This window comes from Triplophysa dalaica, chromosome 11 (genome assembly GCF_015846415.1).
Source record: "Triplophysa dalaica isolate WHDGS20190420 chromosome 11, ASM1584641v1, whole genome shotgun sequence".
Classification (NCBI taxonomy): domain Eukaryota; kingdom Metazoa; phylum Chordata; class Actinopteri; order Cypriniformes; family Nemacheilidae; genus Triplophysa; species Triplophysa dalaica.
This window is the reverse complement of record NC_079552.1, coordinates 10,628,833-10,655,462: the sequence shown is the minus strand read 5'-3', so window position 1 is coordinate 10,655,462 and position 26,630 is coordinate 10,628,833. Positions and strand designations below refer to the sequence as shown.

Here is a 26,630-nt window from a genome sequence, read left to right as displayed (position 1 = left end):
CACAACACAAAATCATATATTTTGAGAAATGCCTGTGATTTTGTGCACCGTATAAGGGAAGTCAATGGGGACCCAATGCTGTTGTTCTTCAATTCTATTTTGTGTTTTGTAGGGTGAAATGATGAAAGAATCTTGGAAGAAAGGGCCGGCAGACACAAAACAAGCCGTAATGTATGATCTTACCGATTTTGTAAAAAGAGATTTAGTACAAATATCTTATACCTTTTTGTTTAAGGTGTTTCACGAAATGTACTGGAAAATATAAATAATGTAGATATTGCAAGAAAACAAAAGCATAGACAATTATGACCTTTTGAAACTGTGTTAACTTGTTAAGCTTACAACCGTGTTAATGCTTGTGTTGTAAATTTATGATCACGTCAATAATTTTTCGGAGGTGTTAGGTGACAAATAATTTAATGTGGGCTGATCTGAAGACGTGAGGCTGACCTCATCCTCTTCAATTTTACAACAGGCTGATGAGATAAGACAGAATTTGGCAAGATATACAGTAGGGAAAATAAAACTCCTCACTCCCTCTTGGCTGTAAAGAAGAGTGATCTAGTTGGACGCATCACCCGCCGCGTCTCACTTTTCTGCCAGTGGGGGTGATTATTTACAGGGCGTTTTGTCGTTAGAGGTAACTAAACGCGTGTTTTAGCAGCCACTGATTTGTGTCTGCTGGAGTCTCATCCCTTTTTTTGTGGATGAAGAAGTGGTTGGATTTAGAGGGTCAGGAAGCACTTACCAAAGGTTTTTATTGACAGGTATAAATCCTTCGTCTCTTGTGCACTTAGAAAGGATGGCTGCAGAGATTCCCTGAGGGTCAGAATAAAACAGATTTCAAATCAATGCAGACCTGTAAAGCACTATCAGACAACACAAATGCAGCACAACCATAAAGAATCAAGCAGATTAGCTGATGTTCCCGGGAGGTGAGTCCCTCGATTTAACATACATACAACACCGTTCCATTTCCTCAAGTCTGCCCCTAAAAGCTCTCAGTCTCCTCATGTTTAACATTTCTGCATTTTAAAAACTGCTTTATATTCTTCACACAAATCCTGAATGACACCATTGACAAAGGAGGCAGAATTATTTAATCATTCAAAGAAATATTTGCTTTGGTGAAGGAGGACAGTTCGGTATCCAAACCCGCTTGTTAGGAGGATATTCATCATTTGTATAGATGACAGAATCAATGGTGTGGAAATGGCTCTAGATTGAGTCTCCAGGCTATGCAGGCAGGATGTGGGACAATCACCGTTATGTGGGGCAATCGCTCAATTTCAATCTCAAACTGCGGAGCGGTGATCGTTGAACTTTAATTAACTCGAGGCCCTTGTTTAATAATATGCCGAAACAAACAACTTCAAATCATTTCACGATCTGACAAAAGATTCGCGCAAACAGTAATAATAGACCCCCGAATGCATCGATTAATAACAATAAATGGGGAGCATGGTAACTTTTGTTTAAACAGGATGTAATGTGGGTCAAGAGCACATTAACCACACAAGAGGCTGCTCAAGACGTGCTGTTTAAAACATTCGCAAACCTCAATGCTCTCCAGAGATGTCAATGATAATTGATTGTGTGCTTGTCTTATGAGATTCGTAAGGTTTATTATGAACAAGTAGTCCTTAAACTGTCTTGTTGTTTGTTTGAATCATAACTCTGTGGTCTTCATTTATTTAAATCTTTTTTTGTAGATTGGCATTGAAACTTTGTGAGGAGATGTATGAAACAGAGACAAGCTTGTTTTTAAGGGGAAAGTTCACCCAAAAATGAAAATACTGTCATCATTTACTCACCCTATTGTAATTTCAAACCTGTATGTCTTTCTTTCTTCAACAGAACACAAAAAGAAGATATTTGGAAGAATGTTTTTCTTTTATGTTAATGTTAACTGGCCATTTCACTTGCATTGGTTTAGCGTCCATACAATTGAAGTAAAGTGAGGGCCAGTGCTGTTCAGTTACCAACTTTCTTCAAAAAATTTTTTTGTGTGTTTTTTATTTTGGGTGAACTATCACTTTACAGTTCCTCCACTTTCAATTCACAGCAGACAACAAGAAACTGCAACTGAGCATTACATTTTCTAAACTTGATAACCTATCTGAAAAAATTAAAAAGGACATTGGATTGAAATATTTTGCATTTGCTAAATTATACACAAAACCCTCTGTGTTTCACATCAGAGGCTGAGACAATGTAAACTGTGCTGGCATAATTTTTTGCTGTTGGCTAGTTTATTTTATCATGCTGCGCCTCTAGGTAAAATGAAATAAATCTCTGTTCATTTATTTCAGCACCTCGAGCAGAGTGCTTCCATAATACTGGCCAATATGATTCAACATAGAGCTATAATGGCCCGATTTGTCATAGAACTTGGGAATAATGAAATTTAAAATACTGGGATCAGGCAAACGCATTCTGTGGGTCTATGTTGACAACAAAAGCTCTTTCTCTCACTATATCTCACTGTTTCTTGATTAGGCTATATTCCTAAAAAGTATAAAAAGAACCAGCAGACTTATTTCAAATTATCATTATCAAATAAATAAGTGAATTCAATCGTAGGGTTCTCAAATCCACATTCTACACATCTTTCTATGTTTGGACAAATTGATAATCCCACCCCAATCTCTCATTGATAAACCAATGTTGGTCTGACAAGCTGGTCAAAGGCTCGAAACAAACAGAATTGGATAGCTACCAGGAGATCACACTTTTTGTATCTTTAAGCAGAAACATCTTTAAAAAAAACAATAATGTACTGAAGTGTTAGAACAACTTGTCAAAAGAAAGAGATTGTTTAAGAATGAAAACTTTCAGGACATTACTTAAGTTTTCGGTGCTTAAGCATGTGTTTGTCAGATAGTGAATTGGAGTTATATAAATACTTCAAACAGCATGTCTTTTAACTTTTCTGCCCTAATGTAAAAAAACATTAGACATACAGTACGCTTTGCGAAGACAAAACATTCTTGCTCGTTGAAGGCATTTAATATAACCAGCAGTGCAAGAATGAAAGAAAGCAAGCAAAGCCATTGCTGAGAAATGCGGGCCATGTGCCCCAGTCACCCACAGCTTTATGTCCCGAGTTAGCCAGACAAAACTCCTCCATCAGCACCTGTTGTCTCCAGAGAGATCATTCCGGCAGCTCTGCCACCAGAACTCCAAAACAAAACCCTGCAGCAAGGTCTTTCACAGAAGAGAATCTGCAACTCCTTTTTCTTCAAGCCCCTCTGAACAGCATATGCTGTATCGTGCAAAAGCATTCTTCCGTAACAACCTTGAAAAATGGCTAAACGTTTCGGTTGAGATTAAACGTGCCATTTAACTTGAGCCTGCTTAAAGTGGCATGGGTATGAAAACAGGCGAAAGCCAACACAGACATGAGAATGAGGGTTAATTCCTCCTAATGCATGGTACAAATCAACTGATTTTCTGTAAAGGGTAAGACGACAGTAAATGAAGTCTGTTACTTTCTTTGTCCCCGTAGCTTAAAAAAAACTGGAAAACATTTCTAGTAGCACATGGTCATTTCCCTTGAGATATGGGTTTAACATCCTTATGCACTTCCCACCCGGCCCAGCTTCTGCTGCCTTTGTCTGTGGGACCACCCAAATGGAGCACTTACCCCGCAAATCTGCCAGCCTTTCACTATCATCGTATCAATCTAAAATCTAATTATTTCTTTGTTTCAAGAGTGCAATTCTCAGCGTTGACCTAACACAAGGTAATCTACAGGCAAATTGCAGGTCATAGATTAATTTAAGTGTCTCCGCCATGTCTACTAAAGCATAATAATTATTACTATTTTTCATTTGTTTGCCTCTTAAATGTATTTTAAAAGAAAATTGGTTACAAAAAATGATGCATTAGATAGGCACATTGCAGAGTATGAGATGCTGCTATACATAGTTTTAGCCCAAGTGTATTGTTTTGGAAAAGGAGCAATGTGGAGATTTTAGCGGCATCTAGCGGGTTTGGTTGCGAATTGTAACCAAGAGCTCACTCCACCCCAGCCTTTCGAAGAACTACAGCGGCTTTCACGGAACAAAGATGTCGTTGCGTTTTCGCTTCTTTGGCGAAGGATATAGCGCATTTACGAAACGCGCTCTGTAGAGCAGTTTGTCCATTTAGGGCTACTGTAGAAACAACATGGGGAATTCCATGTAAGGGGAACCGCGGTGTGTGTAGATAGTAGTAGCTCATTTTGAGGTAATACAAACATAACGCTTCATTATGTAAGGTCTTTATACACCTCTGAAGATATAGTTATATATTGCATTACTGTCAATAGATCCTCAAGAAAATGGCACACTGGACCTTTAAGTTTTGTCACTGTGGGTTTATAAGCACTAAGTAAAAGGATGGAGCATTTGTTTTGTGGCATATTAAAACGGAGAACCAGTTGAAATTAAAAAGCAATTCTAGAAGTACAACCCCACATTGTAAAACCACTAGACGTCCATGAGCTGAACAAGCAGTGCGGTTCGATCCCAAGAGGGTTCTGATACTAATCTCTGCCTTGGAATTCATTCACTGCATATATACACATATCATATGACGTCTACCTATTTCATTAACTGTCTGCAACTACAAGCCATATAACACTTGTACAGACAGGGCGTTGTCGTGTGTTTATTGCTGCTAAAATCTGAACCATACAAGTGTGCACGTACCAGGATGAGGGCCCACGCTAAGAAACGTGTCAGGATGCTGCGATTCCTTTCGCGAAAAAACAGAAGAATCTTTCCAGCCTAAGAACACAAAGACAAGGATTATTTCTTGGCTTGGTCTAAATATTTAATAAACTGTCAACAAGATTATACACATAGGCATTCGCAATAGGTCATTCGGGTCATGTTCCTCAAAGTAATCTAAAATAATTAATATCAAATAGACTGGCGGATTATAACACTTGTAAATCATAGTAATATCATGTGGAATTGGCAGAGAGAGAGAGAGGATGTAAGGGGTGACTGTGTCCCTGACAAAGAGCTCAAGTTTCACTGTTCCCCGCACGGCTGTGAAGTTGGCCGCGCTCACTGATGAATTTGGTGATGACGAATGCCCCTCAGCCGAGGACGCTGGAGCGGACGAACACAGACCGAGAGGCTGACACCTGCCGTGTTCTCTAAGACATGCTGATTGACGGGCTCGGCGCTAACTGTTTTTTTCCCTCCGCCCACTGGGATTTCAGCAATGCGGCAGAGTTTGCATGGCAAGTTCTCACCGGTCACCGGGGCATTGTCACAATCAAAGGGTGAGAAATTTCTCAGACGTTTGCCAGAGACGCACACATCTGTCGACAACAATAGGAACTACTGACAAAAAAACAGATGTCTGTCGGAGAAAATCGCCAATTTCATCTCAATATTGTAGTCTTGTCATTGCTACATTATTGTTGAACTAAATTGAAGTTAATCAATGTGTCAAGGGGAAATAATCTGAAAATATCTAGGCTGGGATTAGACAAGGGTTTTGGTCCACTTGGGTTTACATTTTTCAATGCATCACTCCTGAAGAGTTGACTTCGGTGCATTCCCTGCATTGATTAAAATGTGTTTTGGTTGTTTTTGTTGCTGTTGGTTACAAAATTTGACATCACATATTAATAATTCTCTCATCTGACTGAAAAAGCAGAGTTCCGAGAGTAAAACAGCAATGGATCATTTTACTCTGTGTAGCACTCTTTTCATTTGCGTTTGTGGTGTTTTAGAGACAAACTGTCAGTTTGTTCTGCTCAGCATCATGCAACAGTTGATTCCACTTTGGCTGCTCTTGGAAGCAAAAATGAAACAAAATAACTGACCATATTGCATTAATATTCTCAATACTACAGGTCGACTCAAGTTTTGTACTTTTCATAAATAAAGTTTGCTGCATCCAGATAAGTGTCAGTAGAAGCCTAAGGTTTCTGGCGCAAGTGAAAATTTCAAAGTGCTTTTTTAACATTTGTTCATAGAAACTATATCACTCAAGGAAGAGTGCTGTTGTGTTACATTTACAGCCAATGAAAACAATTAAGAGACCATTTCCAAATTATTTTCCTTTTTCTGATTTTACATTTATAGGTATGCGTTTAGGTAAAATGGTAATTTTTGTTTCATTCTGTGAACCACAAACAATATTTCTACCAAAGTTCAAACAAAAAGATTGTTTCTATTTGCATTTGTTTGCAAAAATGGAGAAACAGGTGAAAATAACGAAAAAGATGCTCTGACCTCAGACATCAAATACTGCAAAGAAATCAAGTTCATATCCACTTTTGGGAAATACCACATTAATATGTGTAAATGTATTTAGAAAAAGTTCAAAAGTTAATATTTTATGTGATAACCTTGATTTTTATCACAGTTTTCATGCGTTTTGTCATGGTGTCAGTCTTTCACATTGCTGTTGGATGACTTTCACTCCTGAACCACGACATATCTAGAAATGCTGAATAAATAAACATTTGCCATGGTCTCTTATTTATTTTTAAATTCAGTGCTGATATTTAAAACAATAGCACTCTTCGTCGCATTTTATTTCTTGAATATTCACTGCATCCCACCTGCATCCCAAAGAAACCCATGACTATGGAATTAATTGTACCCAGAACACCCTCTGGGTCGAAGGGCTGTGTTGTATGATACAAGACCTGTACAAACAGAAAAAAAACAGGCACAGTAACTAAGACAAAATCTGGAACATATCTGTATTTAATATTTGCTAATTCTACTCAAACATGTTTGAAACAACACAAGGTATAATAAATTACAGCAGAACTGTCATTTTTCAGTATATAATTCTCACCTTGCAGCTTGGATGCCAGTAGATTTTGTCCCCTAACAACCACCTGTCAATATATGCAGCGGCTCCTCCAGTGCAGTTGGAATACAGACCATCATCTCCAATACCACCAGCTCCCAAATATCCACTAGCAAAGGTAAGAAGCAATGTTTACCTCATCACTCAACTAAAAAACTACATGTCATTCTTACTCCTGAACAATTTCAAACATATCTTAAGAGTCGTGCTAGGTTTTTCATTAAGGTAATAGGATTTAGAGGTCGCCATCTAAATGCTGTATTGTGTCCTGCAAGTCAAGGACGATAACTGTGAGGTCACAATGTTTTTAATTCAGGCAGAGTTATCGGCAGCCTGCATGTGAGCATCAATGTCATAAAGGGTCAGACACAGACTGACAGAGTTATAAATGGAAGGACGAGCGGATGCGGAGGAGAAAAACAACACGAAAAGGAGAGAAAGGAAGATGGATCCTTTCTTCCTGCCTCCCTTTGGTACACATGACAGACTGAGATTGGCTAATTATCCCCTCTGAAACGGCCGCCAAACACTCATAAATCATAGATCTCATAAGAGCTGCACGGGTTTGTACGACTTGCGCGCTCACAAACACATCGGCACACAAATGGGCAGCACTGCAGTGCCTGTATATATATATGCCGTTTATGATGTAAATGTACATTAGTGCTATCCCACATCATATATTCTCAGATGTCGTATGTCACCATCTGATTGAATTAGCTTGATGTATGTATGACATTATTATTATGCTTATAAAGGGATGAACTGCATTTAAATCAGGCTTGACAGACATATTACACCTTAATTATTTAAAGCGCAGGATTTATACACTGTATTATTCTGTTTGTAGTGTTTAATACGATAGTTAATCTTCTTTACAAATGTGTTTGGTCAGAAGCTGTCGCTTATATGAACTCACGTGGGGCAGTTTGGAACAGGCAAGAAGAATGTGATACAGAGCCACACGATCTCCAGCAAGGCAATGAAGAGCCATTCTGGCCAGTACAAAACCACATCCTGAACAGGGTTCCACCAGTGATGCTGAGGGCAACATACACAAATCAGACAGAGATTGTCATCAGCATTACTGAAAGTTTACATCAGTACACAAGATATTTATCGTGTTGGCATCTATATAGCGCTTTATTGTGCGTTAATGTACACCCAAAGCGCTTCAGAATCATATGAGGGGGGTCTCTCCTCTACCACCACCATTGAGCTGCATCCACCTGGATGATGCTACGACAGCCACAGTACAAAGGCGCCAGTGCGCTCACCACACACCAACTATCGGTGGAGAGGAGAAAGAGAGAGAGAGACAATTCAGAGGGTTGGGATTATTAGGAGGCCATGATTGACAAGGGTGGAGGGACTCTGGCAAGGACACCAGGGTTACACCCCTACTCTTTACGAGAAGTGCCATGGCTTAATGCAGGGTGTTGTCTGCATTTTTTATATTATAAGATATAGACTTATTCTGTTCAAAATGTATATTCAAAGTTGTAGAAGTGTAGTCATTAACAATTTAATTATATGTTCATATCATTAAAAAATGTTAGTTTTAACCCTCCTGTTGTGTAAATTTAATATAACCACAAAAAGCTTATGATTCTCATAGAGAATTCTCCATTCTTTCAAAAATGTAACAAAAAATCTTACACCATTCAAGCTCCAGTCCTAAAAGCCATGAGAAAAGAATATATATAAACAACTGAAAACAAAACTATTATTTTAATTTATCTATCATCATGAAGAGTAAAATAATTTTCTTGTCAGGAAACTGATGTCAAAGTTGCTTTGGGGCCAATTCTGCAAATTCTCACGAAAAACATGAAAAACGCAGTTTTATGTGACAAAACTGTAATTTTACTGTATTTTTGAACTGTATAAGAAATATTGCAAATTTACAAGAAAAACATGGTATTTTACCTGAAAGAAAACTGTTTTTGAGATTGGACGGCAGAATTTCATTTTTTACGAGAATTTATTTACAGTGTAACAAAAGGGCGAATAAACGTAAACATAAATATGCCCATTTACAAAAAAAATTATATAAACACTAAAAAGACATTTCTGAATTCAGATTGCACGTAACCGTAACCTCTTCCAACTAATTATTAATCATGAACCATTGTCTTATTGTGGATCTCTGAGAGAAATATGAGCCATCGGTTTTCACTCACCACATTCAAAGGGATCTCTCTGTGGGGAGAGAAGGTTTGCATCAGTGCCAGGACAAAATATGTGAAACCCAAACGCTGGAGGACTCCGGGTATCCGTAACCAGGACCAGGATACTAACACATGCACACACACAAACATATGAGAATAACATTAAACTATCAAGCTAAAATATAGATGTGGTACAGTATATCAGAGGCTGTGATCAGTTTAACACTACAAAGTTACAAAGAGTTACATTTAATAAGAGCCAACAAGCTGTTAGTCTTATCCATAAGGGATCCACTCTACAACATATTAGAGAGCAGTTAGAGGATGAGTCTGTTCACCCTGAATGCATTCTGCTGGTATTTTATTAGTAGGCCTACTGATGTCTTTATCCGTTGCTACACAACTCACTCTCCCGGCAATGTAGCCGAGTTGGTATACATGACAACTTCTGAATATTGTGTTGTTTATCCCATCGCTCGGGTGTAAAGAGCAGATTTATGTTCATGCAATAATAATACAGGCTAATGGTGGCTATGCTGACACATACACAGGTTGAGGTGAGAAGCCTTTCACAACGGGACAGTAGAGGTGTGATCAACCCTGCCAGAGAGTAATCATGCTTATCTGATGAGGTGCTGGCGCGGAGGGTGATGTGAGTGAAGGATATAGAGCGCAAGATTGATGGTAATCTGCACATTAGTTAATTGAAAACCTCTTTGTGGCACGTACAGAGGGCCATGAGAAACAATATAATACTGATCATCGATCCAACAAATCAAATAAAAAGCGGAAACACTCCACCTTTGCGCATGGAGACAGGAAGTGGTTTGGTGACTAATGCTATCTGTCAATGCTATCTGTTAATTCAATCCCATATGTACATGTACTGAAGTCAATCCGCTCAGAACTGTATCCATATAGCAGAATGAAGAAGAGAAAGAGAATGAAGAAAATTTGCATTACAAAATTAGAATTCGAATGTTAAATGTTTCTTGTTAACGTGTTTATTATTAAATTATTATTATTGTTTCGTATTAATTACTACAAAAAATATTGCTTCAGTCCTTCTGAACCCTTGTATCTGCATATTTTGTGATTTTTATTTATTTCTAAATCATTGTTATTAATAACATATGTTAATCACTGGGTTTCGCAAATATCTAACTTTTACAACACAGAATAAAAAAAATCAATTGCTTGAAAAACAGAGAATTTGGACATACTAACACGGATAAGAACATAGCATAAAAATGATACAGAACATTAGGAAACACTAAATCTGCATAATGAGAATTAGTTGTAGGGTAATTTGGGGATAATGGGTTATTCATGCCTCATTTATACAGAATACTGTCAAATATGATAGTCATATCAGGTTCTTTTTTCACAATAACAATTAAGATATGAGAGAAATTTTCACTATTTGGGTTGTCGTGTTATTGCATTTGAATGCAGGCATATGTAAAGCGGTTTACAAACATCATTCCTAGTGATTCACAGGCTGATATCAGTAGAGGTATCAGATAGGGCGAGAGTAAATTTCGCCGTTTATGGCAAAAGCTGTAATTACATTACAGGAAGTTCCATAAAATCCACTGCCCAGCTGGCATGATGAAACCCTATCTGTGGTAATTGACCATTAAAGCCAAGCTTGTTTTTGCTCTATGCACCTCTGTTGAAAATCCCCAGATATGATGATTGCCCCTGGAAAGTATCACAATATTTTTGTTAACTCAGTTATACGTCCATTCAACCAGACAGGTTACAGTGCTTTGGCTAATGCATGAGCACTCCTCCCTGAACGGCTCTTCATGCACTCCATCCTTAACCCTGACAGCGCTGATGTGCTCTTGTAAGACACTGGATTGCAAAATTTCTGCTTTCGTTTATTCATCATTAATGGAGGCTAACTGACTTAATTTGTAAAGGGGCATTTTGATGACTATATTTTTGTATCATCGGCTAGAACGTTATTATTCGTGCCCAGAAGCAAACTGCAATTCTGATTAGATTTCTGGTTGCTTATTTTGCTATCAAAATTATTTGTACAATACTTACATAAACCATCTCTCGGGCTGTAGTTTATGAAGCAGAATCCAATGAGAATCAGGACTATTGTTCTCCAGGATAACTTGCGAAGGAGCTGTAGCCTTGGAACACCTTTCTTACGCATCGAGCTGAAGGCTAGCACTACAGAAGTACCTATCATAAACACAAACCTTGCCAAAGGATTAAAGACAGTATTACCGCACTTCATACAGTACTGTATATTACACACATTGTGTAATTTGACTGTTTTCATCACACCACTCATAATAAGCATCTCATTATAGGGGGTTTAGGGACATATTTGCACTGAAGGCATGACTGGTTAATGCGAACTTTAATGCATTTCTGTATTATTGATTTTTGCATGCCAAAGATGAGCAGAGGGGCTGGTGGTTTACTGTATCAGTGTGAATGCAGAATCTTTAACATGCTAATATATGTTTTCTTTTAACGTCATACAATAAATAAACCTAAACTGAAACAAGCATAAGGTTAATGCTGCATTGAAAAACTCTGCATTTAATCTATCACGCACAACATTTTTAAGCATGTCAGTGGATTTTTACAAGCTTTATGAATACTTTCAACGGGAGAAAGATTAATAGGCAATGCATCAGAGCGATGCTGGGCTGAAAAGTCTTAAATCTGAATCATTTTGATGGGAGACCCAAACTGTTGGACTGAAGTCCCACTCTCTTTCCATATTAATCTAAAAAATGGAAAGTAATAATTCTCCATCGATTCATTAAGTACGTGTTGGCGACTCACCAAGGCATCACAAGATCGGCTACTGTGAGACCTGTATCACACATGGAATAAAAAGACATACACACGTGAACACATCTGGTTCATGCATTGCCGGATTTGTTTGATTGACAGGTAGAAAATGCATTTCCGTATTCTCTGTCAGATGCAGAGAAATTAATTCATGCATTCATGACATCAAGACTAGATTACTGTAATGCACTTCTAGGTGGTTGCCCTGCGGGCCTATTACAAAAACTGCAACTGGTTCAAAACGCGGCAGCTCGAGTTCTTACACGTACAAAAAAGTATGAGCATATAACCCCGGTTCTGTCAACCTTGCACTGGTTACCTATAAAGCATCGCATTAACTTTAAGATCTTGCTTATTACCTATAAAGCCCTACATGGTCTAGCGCCGCAGTATTTGAATGAACTTCTATTGTATTACAGACCACCACGTACATTACGCTCTAAGGGGTCCTGTCAGTTGGTAATACCTAGAATTTCAAAATCAAGTGCAGGTGGTAGATCCTTTTCTTATCTAGCGCCTAAACTTTGGAATATTCTTCCCTGCACGGTCCGGGAGGCAGACACACTCTGTCAGTTTAAATCTAGACTAAAGACTCATCTTTTTAATCTTGCATACACTACACCTCCATAATATTAATCCTCAGAGGATTTAGGCTGCATTATTTAGATCAACCGGAACCAGGAACACATCCAACAACAAATGATGTACTTGTTGCATCAAAGAGTGCAGAACAGTACTCTACTCTCAGCCAGTCTTGTCTCTTTGTTCCAAGGTTACCGCAGGATGCAGTTCATGCCCAGACCTGATGGCAGAGCTGAGAATGGGAAGCGGTGACCTGACAAGTGCTGAGAGGATAGAGCTGGATAAAGGACGCGACAACTTTGTTTTTTTCTACAACATTTCAAATGCTATTAGATTGTTAATGATAATCTTTAATTTTTATATTTTTATTAAGCCTTGTTGTGCAAGCACTGATGAGCTTGTGCAGAGGCAGCAGCTTTTGCCAGAGGGGAACTGGAATCCCCTGGTTGGGCCTGGGTTCCCCTGAGGTTTTTTTTCTCGATGGGAGTTTTGGGTTCCTCACCACCGTTTGCATATTGTTTTGCACTATCTGCCTGGCCGGGGGGGCTGCTTTAGAATTCATACTTGTATTAAATGTGTCTCATGTACAGCTGCTTTGTAACAATGAAAATTGTAAAAAGCGCTATATAAATAAAGTTGAGTTGAGTTGAGTTGAGTTATTGACAAAAAACACTCGTAACCATACCTAACTGTAAACAAATGATGTCATTCTGTAACTGATCATAAAAGATTGCATGTCCTTAAAAACCCTGTTCTCCTCATTATTTTTCGATTTTCAGACGGCAAATGATTTATAAATGCTCATACCGCCATGACAGAGCAGGCCTCACGGTAATATTAAAATCCATCTGCTTTCCCTTATGATCAATACAATTCTGCTGATATGATGAAGAGGCCATTATGAGCCTTAAATTGAGTTCATCTGTAAATACTCCAGGAGATGTGCAATGCGAAAGCCGAACATTAAATGTAACATACAAGTCTTCTGATCTAATGTTCGTCCAAAAGATAAACTCTAGATCTAACGTACTAAATTAATACTGAATGAAGCATCTCTTTTATAAAGCAGTTAAGCATGATGTCAGGAGAGTTAATGAGATCTATTTCAGCTGACTTTGCATGTTGTTAAATGTGCTCTGTGTAATTTTTTGGAGGATCTATTGACAGAAACGCAATATAATATGCATAACTATATATTGAAGCGTTGTGTTTTTATTATCTTAGAATGAGCTTTTTCTGTCTATATACACTGCGATTCCCTAACATGGAATATCCCATGTTGTTTCGACAGTAGCCCTCAAATGACAAACTGCTCTATAGTGCGTGTTTCATCAATACGTTATCTCCTTTGGCAAAGAATCTTAAACATGACGACATCTTAGTTTTGTGTCAGGAAAGGGTGCTTCGTAAGGAGGGGTGAAGTGAGCCATTGGTTGCAATTCACAACCTCAACACTAGATGGCACTTAATCTAACAAACTTGATGTTGAACTAGCAACATTTATACAAAAAGTAATGGTGTATTGTTTTTTGTCTTGCTATATGCAGTAATGTATGAGCATTAACTTTACCATTCCATGGTGCATGTTCGAAAAACCAGTATCCACCTCCTCCATAGTTCACAAACACCATGACTGTCAGAGAGAATCTGTAAACACACATGCAAGCGAATGTTCCAATTTCTGATGGATATTAAACAGAAAGCTAAATTATTTTGTACCTTGGCAGATCACATCCCAAATTAAACCCATTAATTCTTAATGTCGCTAATGAGAAGAATTTAAGTGAGGCAAAGCCAGTTGGAAAAAAGCTGCTAGAAATCATGCAAATGTTCTTTTCCTCCTTAGACTGGACGAAATTCTGCTGAAATATCCTTACAATTTATAACTTCATCCACAACAACAAACACAATGATAAGCTATCTTTGAAATCCCCTTTGCTACATCATAACAAGAACAGTCATCATTCAAAAGTGCGATCGGGGTGGTGTATCTGCATTACAGATCATAAGGCTAGAGGGTGTGGCATGTGTTTTATATATCAGTGAAGAAATGCAATGCAAGGTATTGCAACCTAAGCATAATGAATCACTCAGGAAATGAACGGTTGTCCTCTGAATCGCCTCACCCAAAAGTGCTGACTAAAGCCCTCTGCTGTAATTTATTGTAGACGTGTAATTTAGCGCAAGCAAGCCAAGCTGCAACTTATTGTGCATGATGGAACACTACATTGAATTAGCTACAGCAGGAAAAGCTGCTTTACTGCAAGTCAGAAAATGCATGTTTGCACTATGCGGCATCAATATACTCATGGACGCTAAAAGATTTTTGTGATCAGACTCTAAGACACCATCAGCTATTAAACTGACAACACTAGATCATGGTGTTGAAGTGCGTTTTCTTTGGTAAGCATCGGCCTGCATGTACACAGCGCACAGAGAGAACAAAGCGACTGCCCAGAATAGACCTTGAGATAAACTTCACTGTATCTAAAATGGCTATCGCTAATTTGTCCTCACCAAATTCAATTAGGAGATCAGAACAGAGACCATTACTGCTCCTTTTAGGCCTAACCTGCTGATACAAGATTTTAATCACATGCCATACTCTAAAGAGCACTATTAAAGCACATCTTTGTCCATCTCTCTCTCTCACACACACTCTAAAACACACTATGTGACTGCATCCATTAGTATCCATAGTTACAAAGACAAAGGTTAAGTCATTTTCAAGATAAAACTAAGACAGAATGTTCGCAGTTTAGCAAGTTATAGCTTATCGTGTTAATTAAGAAACTTTTAGTGTTTGGAAGGCTTTGAGATGCTATTTAAAAAAAAACATGAGTAAGAGTAAGAGTATTTCATTGCGTCAAGCTTCTCTCTTAAACATTATAAAAAAGTAAAAGAAAATAAAACATTAGGCGTTTGTGTGCTGACGCTCATTAGCTATTGATGTTAACAAGTAAAATATGTACTTTGGCAGTAGCTCCAAGTGTATATTTGTCATTGTCATTTTAGTCCAGCAGTGCTTTGTAATGCCTGAGTGGGCACATTTGTGATTTGTTACCACTGCAATTTGCACCATAAAAAGGCTGAGATATCAAATAAAGTGCAGATCAAATATTAGTACGACAAATCATTAAAATAATTGTGATTTCAAACTTATTGGCGAGGTGGAATAACAGGTCTGTATATTAGTAGATGATTAAATTCCATCCACAATATAGTTATATATAACTGAGTGGTTTACAGGGTATACATTTTATCGCTACTTGCACTCTCAAAATGCTGGTTTATTTTCAACCTAGCGTTGGCTCAAAAAGGGACAAACCCAGCCGTTGGGATAAATTAACTTACAAAATCTTTATACAGCATCTAACCCAACAATGGATTATAACAACCCATTTTGGTTTGAAACAACCCAGCACAGGTTAATTTATCACCCTATGGTAGACTTCATCTTTTTTTTACCTAATTCTGGGTTGAAATTATGGCAACATCTGCTGCAGGTGGTTTGTGCCACACAATCTTGCTGAAAATTGCCATCAGCAGGTCAACATGTGTCTCCCAATACAAATCTGTGCCTTTTGAATTAGTCTCATAGGAAGGTTTGCTCATGTCTTGTGCGAAGGTGTACATAGTTTACATCCAAACGCAGTTGCAGCTTTAACCACTGGGGGAAGTTAATTCAGAAAGCTGAGACTGTTCAATCTGCTTTTGCCATTCAATCATCGGAATTGAAATAGCAGTATGATGGAAAAATGATTAACAATAAAGATTTAAACATGTTAGCTATTCATAAAAAAAAATGTACATCATGGTGTAGAAGTGTGTGTTCTCTTTGTTAAAGAAAAGACCATAGCTCCTACCATAGCTCACTAATAAAAAAAACAACTTCAATTTGTAATCACAAATATAGGCAAACTGGCTGCAGCCTCTCAGATGCTGAGATTAAAAACCAAATCCTTTTAAAAAAATTAAAATGCAAACAAATCTAAAGTTGTACTATTCATCAAGTTGATGGGATCTGACGAATTGTGGGCGCTGTTTTTCTGCCATAGCCGCAACAATTTCACCAGGGTGGTGGGTAGATGACAGATGCTCTTGTCGTCAATGAAAAGTTTTGGCTTACTGCTGGACAGGCCATGTTTCATGCTACAGAAAAGAAAATGCAACAATATAGGCTTTCTGTGGGCTGACACACTAACAAAGAGCCGAAGACATCCTCTAAAATTACAAAACACGTCGCATGCAAACCGCATAGCATTTGTTATATTTATGCATTTTGTCAGACGCATTTATCCTAAAGGACTTCCAGTTAAATTAAGGTTCTGTACATTCGATCAATTACTGTTTTCTCTGGGAATCAGACCCATGACCTCTGTGTTGCTGCTAGCCCCATCTGTAGCTCGCTATTATCATGAATCCTTTGAAATATCTGACATTAGCTGTGATGTCACTCTGCATCTACATCTTATTGTAAATAACACTATTAAAGGGGACAAAAGCTGAAACAAAAAACAAGTTCCCGCCGCACTGATAAAACCATTAGATTTAACAGGAAAATGGATGACTTTGTGTCCAAGACCAAACGCTGTGCAGTTCAACATCTGTTTTTATAAGCACTTTGGAATGTGACTTTCTTTGCAAATGGGAACATTAAACTGTGAATTAGGCTCAATGTTTAAATAAATTCAGATAACCCTAACATGATGATGGGTCATTCTCAAAACCATAAAAGCTCTGTTATTGTCACTGACATTGATAGTACAAATTGCCCTGGTGATTGCAATCTGAAAAGGCACTTTCGCAACACACACGGATTGTCCATTACACAAATCTTGATCTGGGAAGCCATATCCTCCACAGCTCAAGATCTACAGCCTGCTGAATATGTGCTGATATGCTCCCTGTATTATTACATCAATTACTGGACAAGTGTGAGGTCAAAGCCACACCAGCTTCCTGTTTCGCGACAGGCGTGCTCTGTGTTTGCCCCAGAGCCACCATCAAGTCCTGCTGGGCTTCCAGATTAAATCACATCACCCTTTCTCAACAGCAACCCACTGCCCCCCACCACAGAGGCGAAATATATTAGAGATGATGCCTGGAGGAACCTCAAAAACAATGGCTCAAGTGAGCGCATGTCCAGCCGGTGAACCCTCAGAATCTCCTCAGTCACATAACTCACGAATGAAATGAATGATGGAGTTGGGCCAAGGACAATTAATGAGTAAAAAATACATTAGGATTGAAAAAAATCAACGGCTTCAAGTTTTCAATCCTGATCAATGAAAGCCAGTTTTGGCACATACCCTCGAAATGTGTCTAATGACTTCAGTCTTGTTGATTTTGATTTGTTTTGTTCCACGCCAAGTTCATTAGCGGTCTCCTCCTGAAATAAACAAAAGTGATCAATTCAGTATGGCCATTTTCAGACAATATTAAATACAAAGTCATTCAGGGTGCCAACACTTTTCGACCGATCGGTATCAAATTTGATTTGAGTTGAGAAAAGCACTGAATAAGGTATTTTTTAGTAAAAGAGATTTCACCAACAAAGGCTAACTTCAAGCTAATGTAATATTTTAGAACAAAGCACAACTACAAAACTTTGAAATGACTATAAAATCACTTTAATGGCTTTTCCATGAGTCAACATTTTATTACTATCAATAAATTCTCCAGGCATGGAAATCCCAATTTTAAAATCCCCTGATGTTTCAAGGACTATGGGAACACTTCCCATGGCAGCTGGCAAGGTTTTTATCTGTCTTTATATCTTATTCATAAAATGTTAGTCTTCATCAGCTATGACATGTTTGTAATATATCAAATTATGGCAAAATCGTTCTATTTAGATCAATAACCAAGTAGACAACAACATCCACCTGGTGCACTGCAGAAAAACACTGCATTTGATCAAAAAATATGGTGTAAGATGAATTTATTTTAATACAGAATTATTTAACAGATTGCTGTTTATAATTGATATCAAGCAAATCTGGGAAATCTCACTTTAATTTTAATATTTGATTATTAGTGTTAGCCTGTAAACTGACTTGCACATGTTTGGTAAGCATGGACTCGCTCATTTCCAAAAGATGTTCTCATTTCCCATATGGTCGTGTGATGGCAGTGAGATCCATCACTGAGAAATTAGCATTACTCTCTTCCTGTTCTGGCTCGCCAAACAACCCTATGATAGGCCACAGACCAAGCTAATCAAACTAGAGCTTCAGACCGGGAAATCAAACTAGATCTCAGGAAAATTAAACTATATCCTGTCCAAGGCTCCAAGCTTATTTCTATCAACTGTCTGCATATTAAATGTGATCATTCGGGAAACTGAGATTTATTGTTATATACTAACATAAAACAAATGCAAAATGTTAAATGCATAACATGTTTATAAACTCTAAAAAATGTTGGGTTATTATAAGCCATCATTGGATAAAAAATGGACAAACCTAACTGTTAGTTATAAATTAACCTATGATGGGCTATTTCAACCCAAAATGGTGGGTTGTTTTAACCCATTGTTGGTTAAAATATAACTATATTCTAGGTTAATTGTTGGGTTTATCCATATATTTTTTTTGATTCTACTATAACTGCATGTGATGTGGTTCTCACGCTTTCCATGGAGTATTGGGGCCCGTGACAGCAGACAAGATCCTTTAGCCTTTGTGTACATTTACATCTGTGGAGTAAAACATTTGGTGTCATAAAGGCTATGCCATTAAAAGCAGAATTGATGCAACAATCAATCAAATCAAAAGAGTAAAAAGGTCATACTTTACCTCCTAATAAAAGGCAAAGAGGCCCAAACGATAACAGCAAGACCCAGAAGCAAAAATGCCACCAACAAAGCTAAGAAATGGAAATATACGAACAATGATTATATACACAAATTCACCAGTTTTATTACAATAGGAAAACATGGAGGATTGAGTTTCAAAGAATGTTTTCTGTCTTTTGCAAAAGTTCAAATAACAATTAGTCAGTAAATTCTTGGGAAAACCAATAACAAGAATGCTCATTTTGTTACTTTTTCTTGGCTTCCTCACGGAGCACACTCTGTCACCCATGCTGTGCCACAAGGGAGCTCTCAAGAAGCCAGCAGTGTCCTTTTATGTAATCTGAAACCAGTCTATAGGCGTAAAATCAATCTATGAAACCCTAGCCTTGGGTCTCCAATAAGGCCAGGCACTGAGGCAATATTTTCCCAGTGTATGATGGAATGGATCGTGTTGACTGCCAGAGGCCATCATCCATGATACTGATTGGTTTAAGGAAGGTGTACAACAGGATCAAGCCATCAAAGCATTTCGAAGCTATAAAACTGAAAATCGATGGAAGGGACATAAGAGACATTTAACAGGTTTTGTTTTTTAAATAAGCCTAAATTATACTAGGCATAAAATTTTATTCAATATTTCATAGATTTCCACATTGTTACATGATGCTTACATAATTGTGACAGTCTGTCAAGACCCAGCTAAGGTCATTTTTGTAATTTACTGTTTTCTACATAAAATTATGTTAGATAATATTAAAACATTATGTGACAATATAACCTTGAAATCTTTAATATGGGCTGTGTCAAATATAGAAATTATAGTTAAATTACTGGTTGAAATGAAACTTTGATGCACACAGAAAAAGTAATTAATCCCTGGTTACATATTCAATAGTGTAATTAGATTACTGTACAAATTACTCTCTCCAAAAAGTATTTTTTTACTTATTGCTAAATTACTTTCTATATCCGACATCAACCTTGATTTGAATTTTTTCAAGGATAGACATAAAAAGCGACTTATTTAATTCATTCAAATAAATTATAAATAACTACATTACATACAATTATTCTTATTAACTGACCAAAATGTACAAATGTGAGAAGGATACATTAGATTAGAGCATCCATTTTAAAGTTAGACTAATAATTTGATTGCGTTTCCATTGTTGAATATATATCACAGTTCTATAAATTCTATTACATCACAGGAAACAAATTAAATTGCAGAAAAAAATGAGAATAATCCTTTACTTTACTTTTTCAAGGGAAGATAAATTAAATTACAGTTACTAAATACTTAGTAACTAGTTACACTCAACACTGGATGCACGTTATCTCAGAAATAGATTTTGGTTTTCACAGACTAGGTCACAATTTTGTAAACCCTTAACTGGTAAGCCATTATTTATCATCTTTCACAATTAAAACTCCCCTCTCACATTTAAAATTTCACACCGCAGGTAGTATCATGTTTAATCGACTGGACATGTTGCACACGGTGATCTCTTTTGGAACAGGAGGCTTTTGCGGAAAAACAAACACACAAAGGACCATTTGATCAAAGTCTGATGACACGAGGGGAAACAGTGAAACTGTGATGAAACTATAGTGATGACTGAGTCGAGGAGCCTGAGCAAACTGGCCCTGAGAGAAATAAACACTGCATGTGTGTTCAACACGGCACACTTCAGACTACATTGTTTGTCATGTTCATCATGTTTCAAATGTACTTCAGCTTAAGAGCTAAAAGAGGTTTTTTGATGTAGAGAGTAATTGTATGAAATCTTAAATCAGGCTTTAAAGGGATAGTTAAGTTCCTCCAAAAATAAAAATTGAAAAACCAATGCAAGTGAATGGGTACCACCAATATTCAGCTACCAACATTCTTCAAAATAGCTTCTTTTGTGTTCTGCAGGCGCGAGAAAGGTATACTGGTTTGAAATGACGAGGGGATGAAAAAACGATTGGAGAATTTTCATTTTTGGGTGAACTATGCCTTTAATAAAAAGCTACGCAAAACAAGTTCGGTGTAGAAATGCTGCAATTTATTTATCTGCGATGAAAAGTGTTTACTGCTTTTCAATGTCTAGCAATAAAATGAAATATCCCTTTAAAGTTAATGACAGCTGAATGTTTAGAAGAATCACAGAGTCAAGGCTGAGCTGAGTGTTTGTACATTTCAGACCCAGGCTCAAAATATAATTTTTGAACATATATGTTCACTAGCCTGATCACTCTAGATAACATCCATGAATTCATTTGAAAACACACGTTTCTCCGCTCATCAGTTCTTGATCTAAACACCAGGACCATCACTTAAGTCAAGAGAGCCTTTTGTAGCTTGACTGTAATCACCAGTCAGTCCAGCTAATGGAAGCTCATCATATAGCCGAGAGTTTAGTCATACTGGCCATATATCTGACCGATAATGGCTACTTGCCCTTAAAGGTCTGATCTTCAACATAATCTGCACTATTGCAAAGTAGACTGCACATTATGGAGTGTGGTGCTTTCAAAACCCCATTATGCTTTAATCCTTCACACTCCTCTAATGTATTTCCCACAATGCCCCCCTCCCGGAGCATCGTCCAAAACAAACATTGTAGAAAAGCTTTTCTTTGAACTTGTTTTTACTAGCAACGGCCAGTTCATTTGATCAATAGTCTGTATCTGAATCCTGGGAAATGGGAGAAATGCTTTCATGCAGAATGTTGAAACACAAGACAATAATAATTATTTATTTTTAATTGTACTGTACTTACGCAGGTAGGCATTGTGTGGACTCTTGTCCACAGTGAGAGAACAGGTTACATCATTTAACAAGCCCGACTGCCTCATCCGGAGGGAATAATGGCCAGCTTCCTCAAATGTCTGACTCAGACTGGGGAGAAGAAATAATGTCATCAACAGGTAATAAAACATTGATCCATCCATCATATCCTTTTAGTCACGGTGATGATTGTTTCATTAAAAAAAAGGGTAGCTCTTTCTTTGCACATTACCACTAACCCACATTTATTGGAAGTATGAATATTTTGTTGTATACTGCATATATATATATATATATATATATATATATTTACCTTAATTAATCGTAATGTACTATAATCTAATACCTATAAAAGCCAGCAGAAACAACAGTAGTATATGACACCTTGTTTCCACACTGCCTCTATTCTAAAAATAAGACATTTAAGAGGCTAAAGGGGGACATCTAGGGGTCCAAAGTGTAAAGTGCAACTTCTAATCCCACACCACCTTTTCATCCCCAAAATATGCATTATCAGCATTTATTGATTCTCCTGGGAATGACATAGTGCCCAGCACGTTCTTTGGGGTAGTGGCGAATCGATAATGGCTCAGTCTGGAAAGAGACCATGCTATCGATTCTAAAAGACCAGACCAAGCCTTATGGGGGTGGGGTATAGGAGGTAGAATACACTGGCTTGCCATTTGATATCAGATACCACCCTGATTTAAAAATCGAATATCTCTACCTTGATGACTGTTCGAAATCAGGATTGGTTGTAAATATGCCTACCGTTTTATTTTTTTAACATCCCAGCTGGTGTTTGTGAATGAAACTCGAGCTTTGATGTCCTAATGGTCTTTTTCATCATTGTTTTACAGTCAGCTTGTTAACCCCAAAAAGCAGTGCGATCAATGCACGGTGAGGTATTCTCCAAAGGGCAGCACTAAAGCTAGATCACACTTAAACACACACGGCCATAAATAGTCTGCAAATGCAATCGTTCCCTATAAGGGCCATATATCTAGTACATACAATGTTCTTGTGTGCCGGCTTTATAATATTTACGGTTTCTGAAAAAAACACCTTCATATATTATTATTTGCTATCACCGAAAATGTTTGTTTATAGTCCATATGTATTTTTTCTGTTTATAAATTTAGAATGACACACCAGTTTAGCATTTTAACAGGTCGTGGTATAATTCAAAGTGTGCCTAACCTGCACAGAGTGCCGTTTCCATCCACAGGTGAGATTCTTAATGTCAATTGAAATGGAGCGCGTACCACAACAGATACATTCTGTTGTCCATTCCTAACTATCGCAAGTTGCTGATAAAGACACTACATTAAAAAAAATGTTAAATATAAACACATGGAACAGCAGGGAATACAGGTTTACACAGCAGTCTATACACCACAAAACACAGGTTTTGTCTCTCTCTCTTTGTGCAGCAATGTTAGTACTTTGACACTCATTTCATGAACAATATAATACATTTGAAGAATACCTTATAACAGTAATCTGATGTGTAGAGAACACTGATACTGTACTGTAGTTCACTGTGAAATGTTAGCAATGCTTCGTCCATTTTCAGCTTGTGAACTAGAAAACAAGACAGGAGCATGCACTGCATTATTCTACTTAGCCAGGGTTTACCTTGATAACAGCTCTTGTCTTACCTGCATCATGAAGGCTTTCACACAACACTGCTGAGGAAAGAGTCAGAAAGTATACATACAGTACATTGATCATCTTCATTTTAAATCCTGACCTTCTGTTGATCTGCCACTGTTATTTTTTCTTAATGTCCAATTGAAAATAAAGAAAGCTCAAAGATCAGTGTACACGTGATTTCTGTGATCTTTGAGATAGTTGGACAGTTTTATTGGTGCGCATGTTAAAATACAGATTTATCTGATAAAGAGCATAAAAATGCCATGCAAATGATAGTTTATTTAAAGTCCAAATCCACACACTTACCTATATTTTATGACGAAAATATTACCAAAATAAGAACATTTTTGTACTGTTTTTAAAGATTTTGTTTTGGACGTTGTCTTCAGTTAAAATAATGTGCCTTTGCCATGTACCTTAAGACAGTCAGGTATAAGTAGAGACAGTCAGGTATAAGTAGGAATATTCATTTTAGACATAATGTTTAAAATGCGAATAAATTTTCTGGTGGTTTACAATTTGCCTAAAAAGGTTTGATTTGGATTACCTCTGCCAAGCGTATTTTTGCTCCGGCATTTGTCGGGGCAGCCGCTCATTGAACTTTATCATGAATAATTGATAGTTACTGCTGACGTTGTTTGGTAGCCTATCACAAGCGTCCAATCACACACTTAATTAATATTCATGAGATTCACCTTTACCGTAGTAGGATTTGTCGGAAGCTACAGGTTGAAATCCAGCTGCTGTCTGCACTGGGGTATTGAGTCCGAGCGCTGCACGCACAAACCTCCGACATGGTAAGACCCATGCAAAACGTCTTCATATTTATGGTTTATAAGCTACTTTTGTATCACTTTTAAACAACATGACCGTACATTGTTGCCATCGATTCTTTCTAAATGGTATTGCAATGGACTGAACAGCAATTGTGATGAGTTGCCCATTAACGTAACACGATTTGGACACAATCGAGAACGTGCCTTGTGCAGATTAATGTTCCGCCGTAAACACTGTGGGTATAACGTTAGTTATATTAAACAATGAAGGTGTTTGTTTACACTAGAATATAAAGCTTTCGCGATTTTTAGGGCTCCGTGCAGCAGCACGAGTTCAGCAGATTAGACCGTTGCTAAGAGACCTGTTGATGTCAGCCAGATTTGTCATGATGATTTATATCTGTTAGCACAGGAACTCTGACGCAATTGACTGTTGCTTCAGTCCGAGACAATATTGTCTGCTTAGTACAATAAAAAATGCTGACACACATTTACTTTTCAACGAAACACACAACGGAATTCAACATGTGTAACAAAAGTACTTTTGACCGCTTATTTTCATGTCACTGACCTTAAATAATAATTATTTGCATGGCTTTGAATCTTTCACAGATCTGTATGTGTAACTCGTGATGTTTAGTGAGGGCTTAAAGGGGAAGGCTTAAGTTGCTGTGGAATTTCATAGCTTGTACTACCACAGTAATGGGGTGGAAGCTCTTTAAAATGGAAATGCAAGTCATCATTGTTTCCATATGGGGTTCACAGCAGCCAATCACGGTGCTTATTTCTGATACATCCCACCAGTAATGGATGCTTTTGTGTGGGTGTTTGTAAAACTGTACATATACGAATTACAAACAATGATTAAGTGAAACTATAAGAGCTATTTCAGTTGTATAAAATGTGTGGTTCCGTCACGGGAAAACCATGAAGTCTTAATTTCATTAAACTGTTTTAAATACTCAGGATGGAAAGATTCAGACTCTTACCATGGAGGAGAGGGAGCACCTCCTGCCCATCCTCAGGAATGCTCAATGGGTGGAGGTGGTGGGGAGAGATGCCATTTACAAGGAATTCACCTTTAAAGACTTCAACCAGGTAATAACATCTTCTCAATTGCTAAATGATCATTTAATTTTATGAACTTCATTTAATTTACAACGGGTTGTATCATATTACCTGAATTCCATTTAGGCTTTTGGGTTCATGTCCAGAGTAGCTCTGCAGGCTGAGAAAATGGATCATCACCCTGAATGGTTTAATGTGTATAATAAGGTAAATGAAGATTTTCCCGTTAGAATACAATAGATTATTTTTTCACAGTGATCCTGTAATGCATTATAAAGTAAATAACTTTTCAATTGTTGTACATTGATTTAAACAAGGTCCTGTCTGCCTGTTTCCTCTCTCTGCTAGGTCCAGATCACTCTTAGCACTCATGAATGTGGAGGGCTCTCACAGCGTGACATCACACTTGCTACCTTCATAGATCAGGTCTCAGTCCTATGAGGGATCCCAGAGACTTCTCTGCACCCTGTACAACTGGACCAAACACACTAATTTGTGTATCACCGTTACGCATGACATCAGCCTGTTACAATCAATTCTTACCTGATAAGCAGTCACATGATCCTTTGAATCATTCCAAACTAATGGTATACAAACACTTTAAATTGCCAGAACCTAAGGAGACCAATGAAACACTATTGTGTGACTATGTTTTATCGCTTAGTCTTTTTTTAACTATAGATTGTGCCTTTTTTGTTGCTTTGGAAAAGGTTTTATGATCAAATTATGATCTAGCAGACTCATTGTCTCAAAAATGAAATGTATTAAACTCAGTATTTGCAAACACTGACATTTTGATATTGATGTATTATCTAACACAATACTTGCCTCCTAAATCCTATACAATAAGCTTAAGGAAGAAACAATATTATCTAGGAAATTCAATTTTTAAAGGTCCAGTGTGTCATTTATTGGATCTTTTAACAGAAACGCAATATAGTATACACAACTATGTCTTCGGAGGTGTATAAAGACCTTACATAATGAAACATTGTGTTTTTATTACCTCAGAATTAGCTATTTCTATCTACATACACTGCGGGTCCCTTTGCAAGGAATTCACCATATTGCTTCTACAGTAGCCCCCTAAGGTACAAACTGCTCTACAAAGCATGTTTCGTATGTTATGTCCTTTGTCAAAGCAGCAAAGA

The 26,630-nt window shown here is 37.5% G+C and overlaps 2 protein-coding genes across 7 annotated transcripts in view; one reads left to right on the top strand and one right to left on the bottom strand.

Annotated features, from left to right (window-relative positions):
• si:dkey-192p21.6 (uncharacterized protein LOC565246 homolog) overlaps positions 1–24,139 on the bottom strand; it is a 28,492-nt gene extending 4,353 nt beyond the window's left edge. The window contains exons 1-17 of one of the 6 annotated variants that reach the window (XM_056760338.1): positions 23,942–24,139; positions 23,641–23,670; positions 23,469–23,563; positions 23,180–23,301; positions 21,972–22,090; positions 19,208–19,277; positions 19,041–19,107; positions 17,720–17,799; positions 13,978–14,054; positions 11,817–11,847; positions 11,058–11,218; positions 9,012–9,124; positions 7,748–7,869; positions 6,814–6,937; positions 6,572–6,658; positions 4,695–4,772; positions 749–819 (exon numbers count right to left, since the gene is read on the bottom strand). In XM_056760338.1, the coding sequence (XP_056616316.1) occupies positions 749–819; positions 4,695–4,772; positions 6,572–6,658; positions 6,814–6,937; positions 7,748–7,869; positions 9,012–9,124; positions 11,058–11,218; positions 11,817–11,847; positions 13,978–14,054; positions 17,720–17,799; positions 19,041–19,107; positions 19,208–19,277; positions 21,972–22,090; positions 23,180–23,301; positions 23,469–23,549 (1,403 nt within the window). In that variant the 5' untranslated portion in view covers positions 23,550–23,563; positions 23,641–23,670; positions 23,942–24,139. Of the gene's footprint in view, positions 1–748; positions 820–4,694; positions 4,773–6,571; positions 6,659–6,813; positions 6,938–7,747; positions 7,870–9,011; positions 9,125–11,057; positions 11,219–11,816; positions 11,848–13,977; positions 14,055–17,719; positions 17,800–19,040; positions 19,108–19,207; positions 19,278–21,971; positions 22,091–23,179; positions 23,302–23,468; positions 23,564–23,640; positions 23,922–23,941 lie in introns of those variants that run through there. The other 5 variants (XM_056760339.1, XM_056760340.1, XM_056760337.1 and 2 more) reach the window with 5 other exon arrangements.
• Positions 24,140–24,319: 180 nt separating this feature from the next.
• pcbd1 (pterin-4 alpha-carbinolamine dehydratase/dimerization cofactor of hepatocyte nuclear factor 1 alpha) lies at positions 24,320–26,271 on the top strand. The gene is made up of 4 exons (XM_056761280.1): positions 24,320–24,432; positions 25,378–25,509; positions 25,606–25,686; positions 25,828–26,271. Exons 1-4 carry the CDS (start codon positions 24,430–24,432, stop codon positions 25,918–25,920), a joined length of 309 nt encoding a protein of 102 aa, XP_056617258.1. The 5' UTR covers positions 24,320–24,429; the 3' UTR covers positions 25,921–26,271.
• The last annotated feature ends 359 nt before the right edge of the window (positions 26,272–26,630 follow it).

Coding starts and splice junctions, on each gene's coding strand:
- pcbd1 (XM_056761280.1), top strand. Junction 25,510..25,605: donor CCTTTAAAGACTTCAACCAG/GTAATAACATCT, acceptor AATTCCATTTAG/GCTTTTGGGTTCATGTCCAG. Junction 25,687..25,827: donor GGTTTAATGTGTATAATAAG/GTAAATGAAGAT, acceptor TCTCTCTGCTAG/GTCCAGATCACTCTTAGCAC.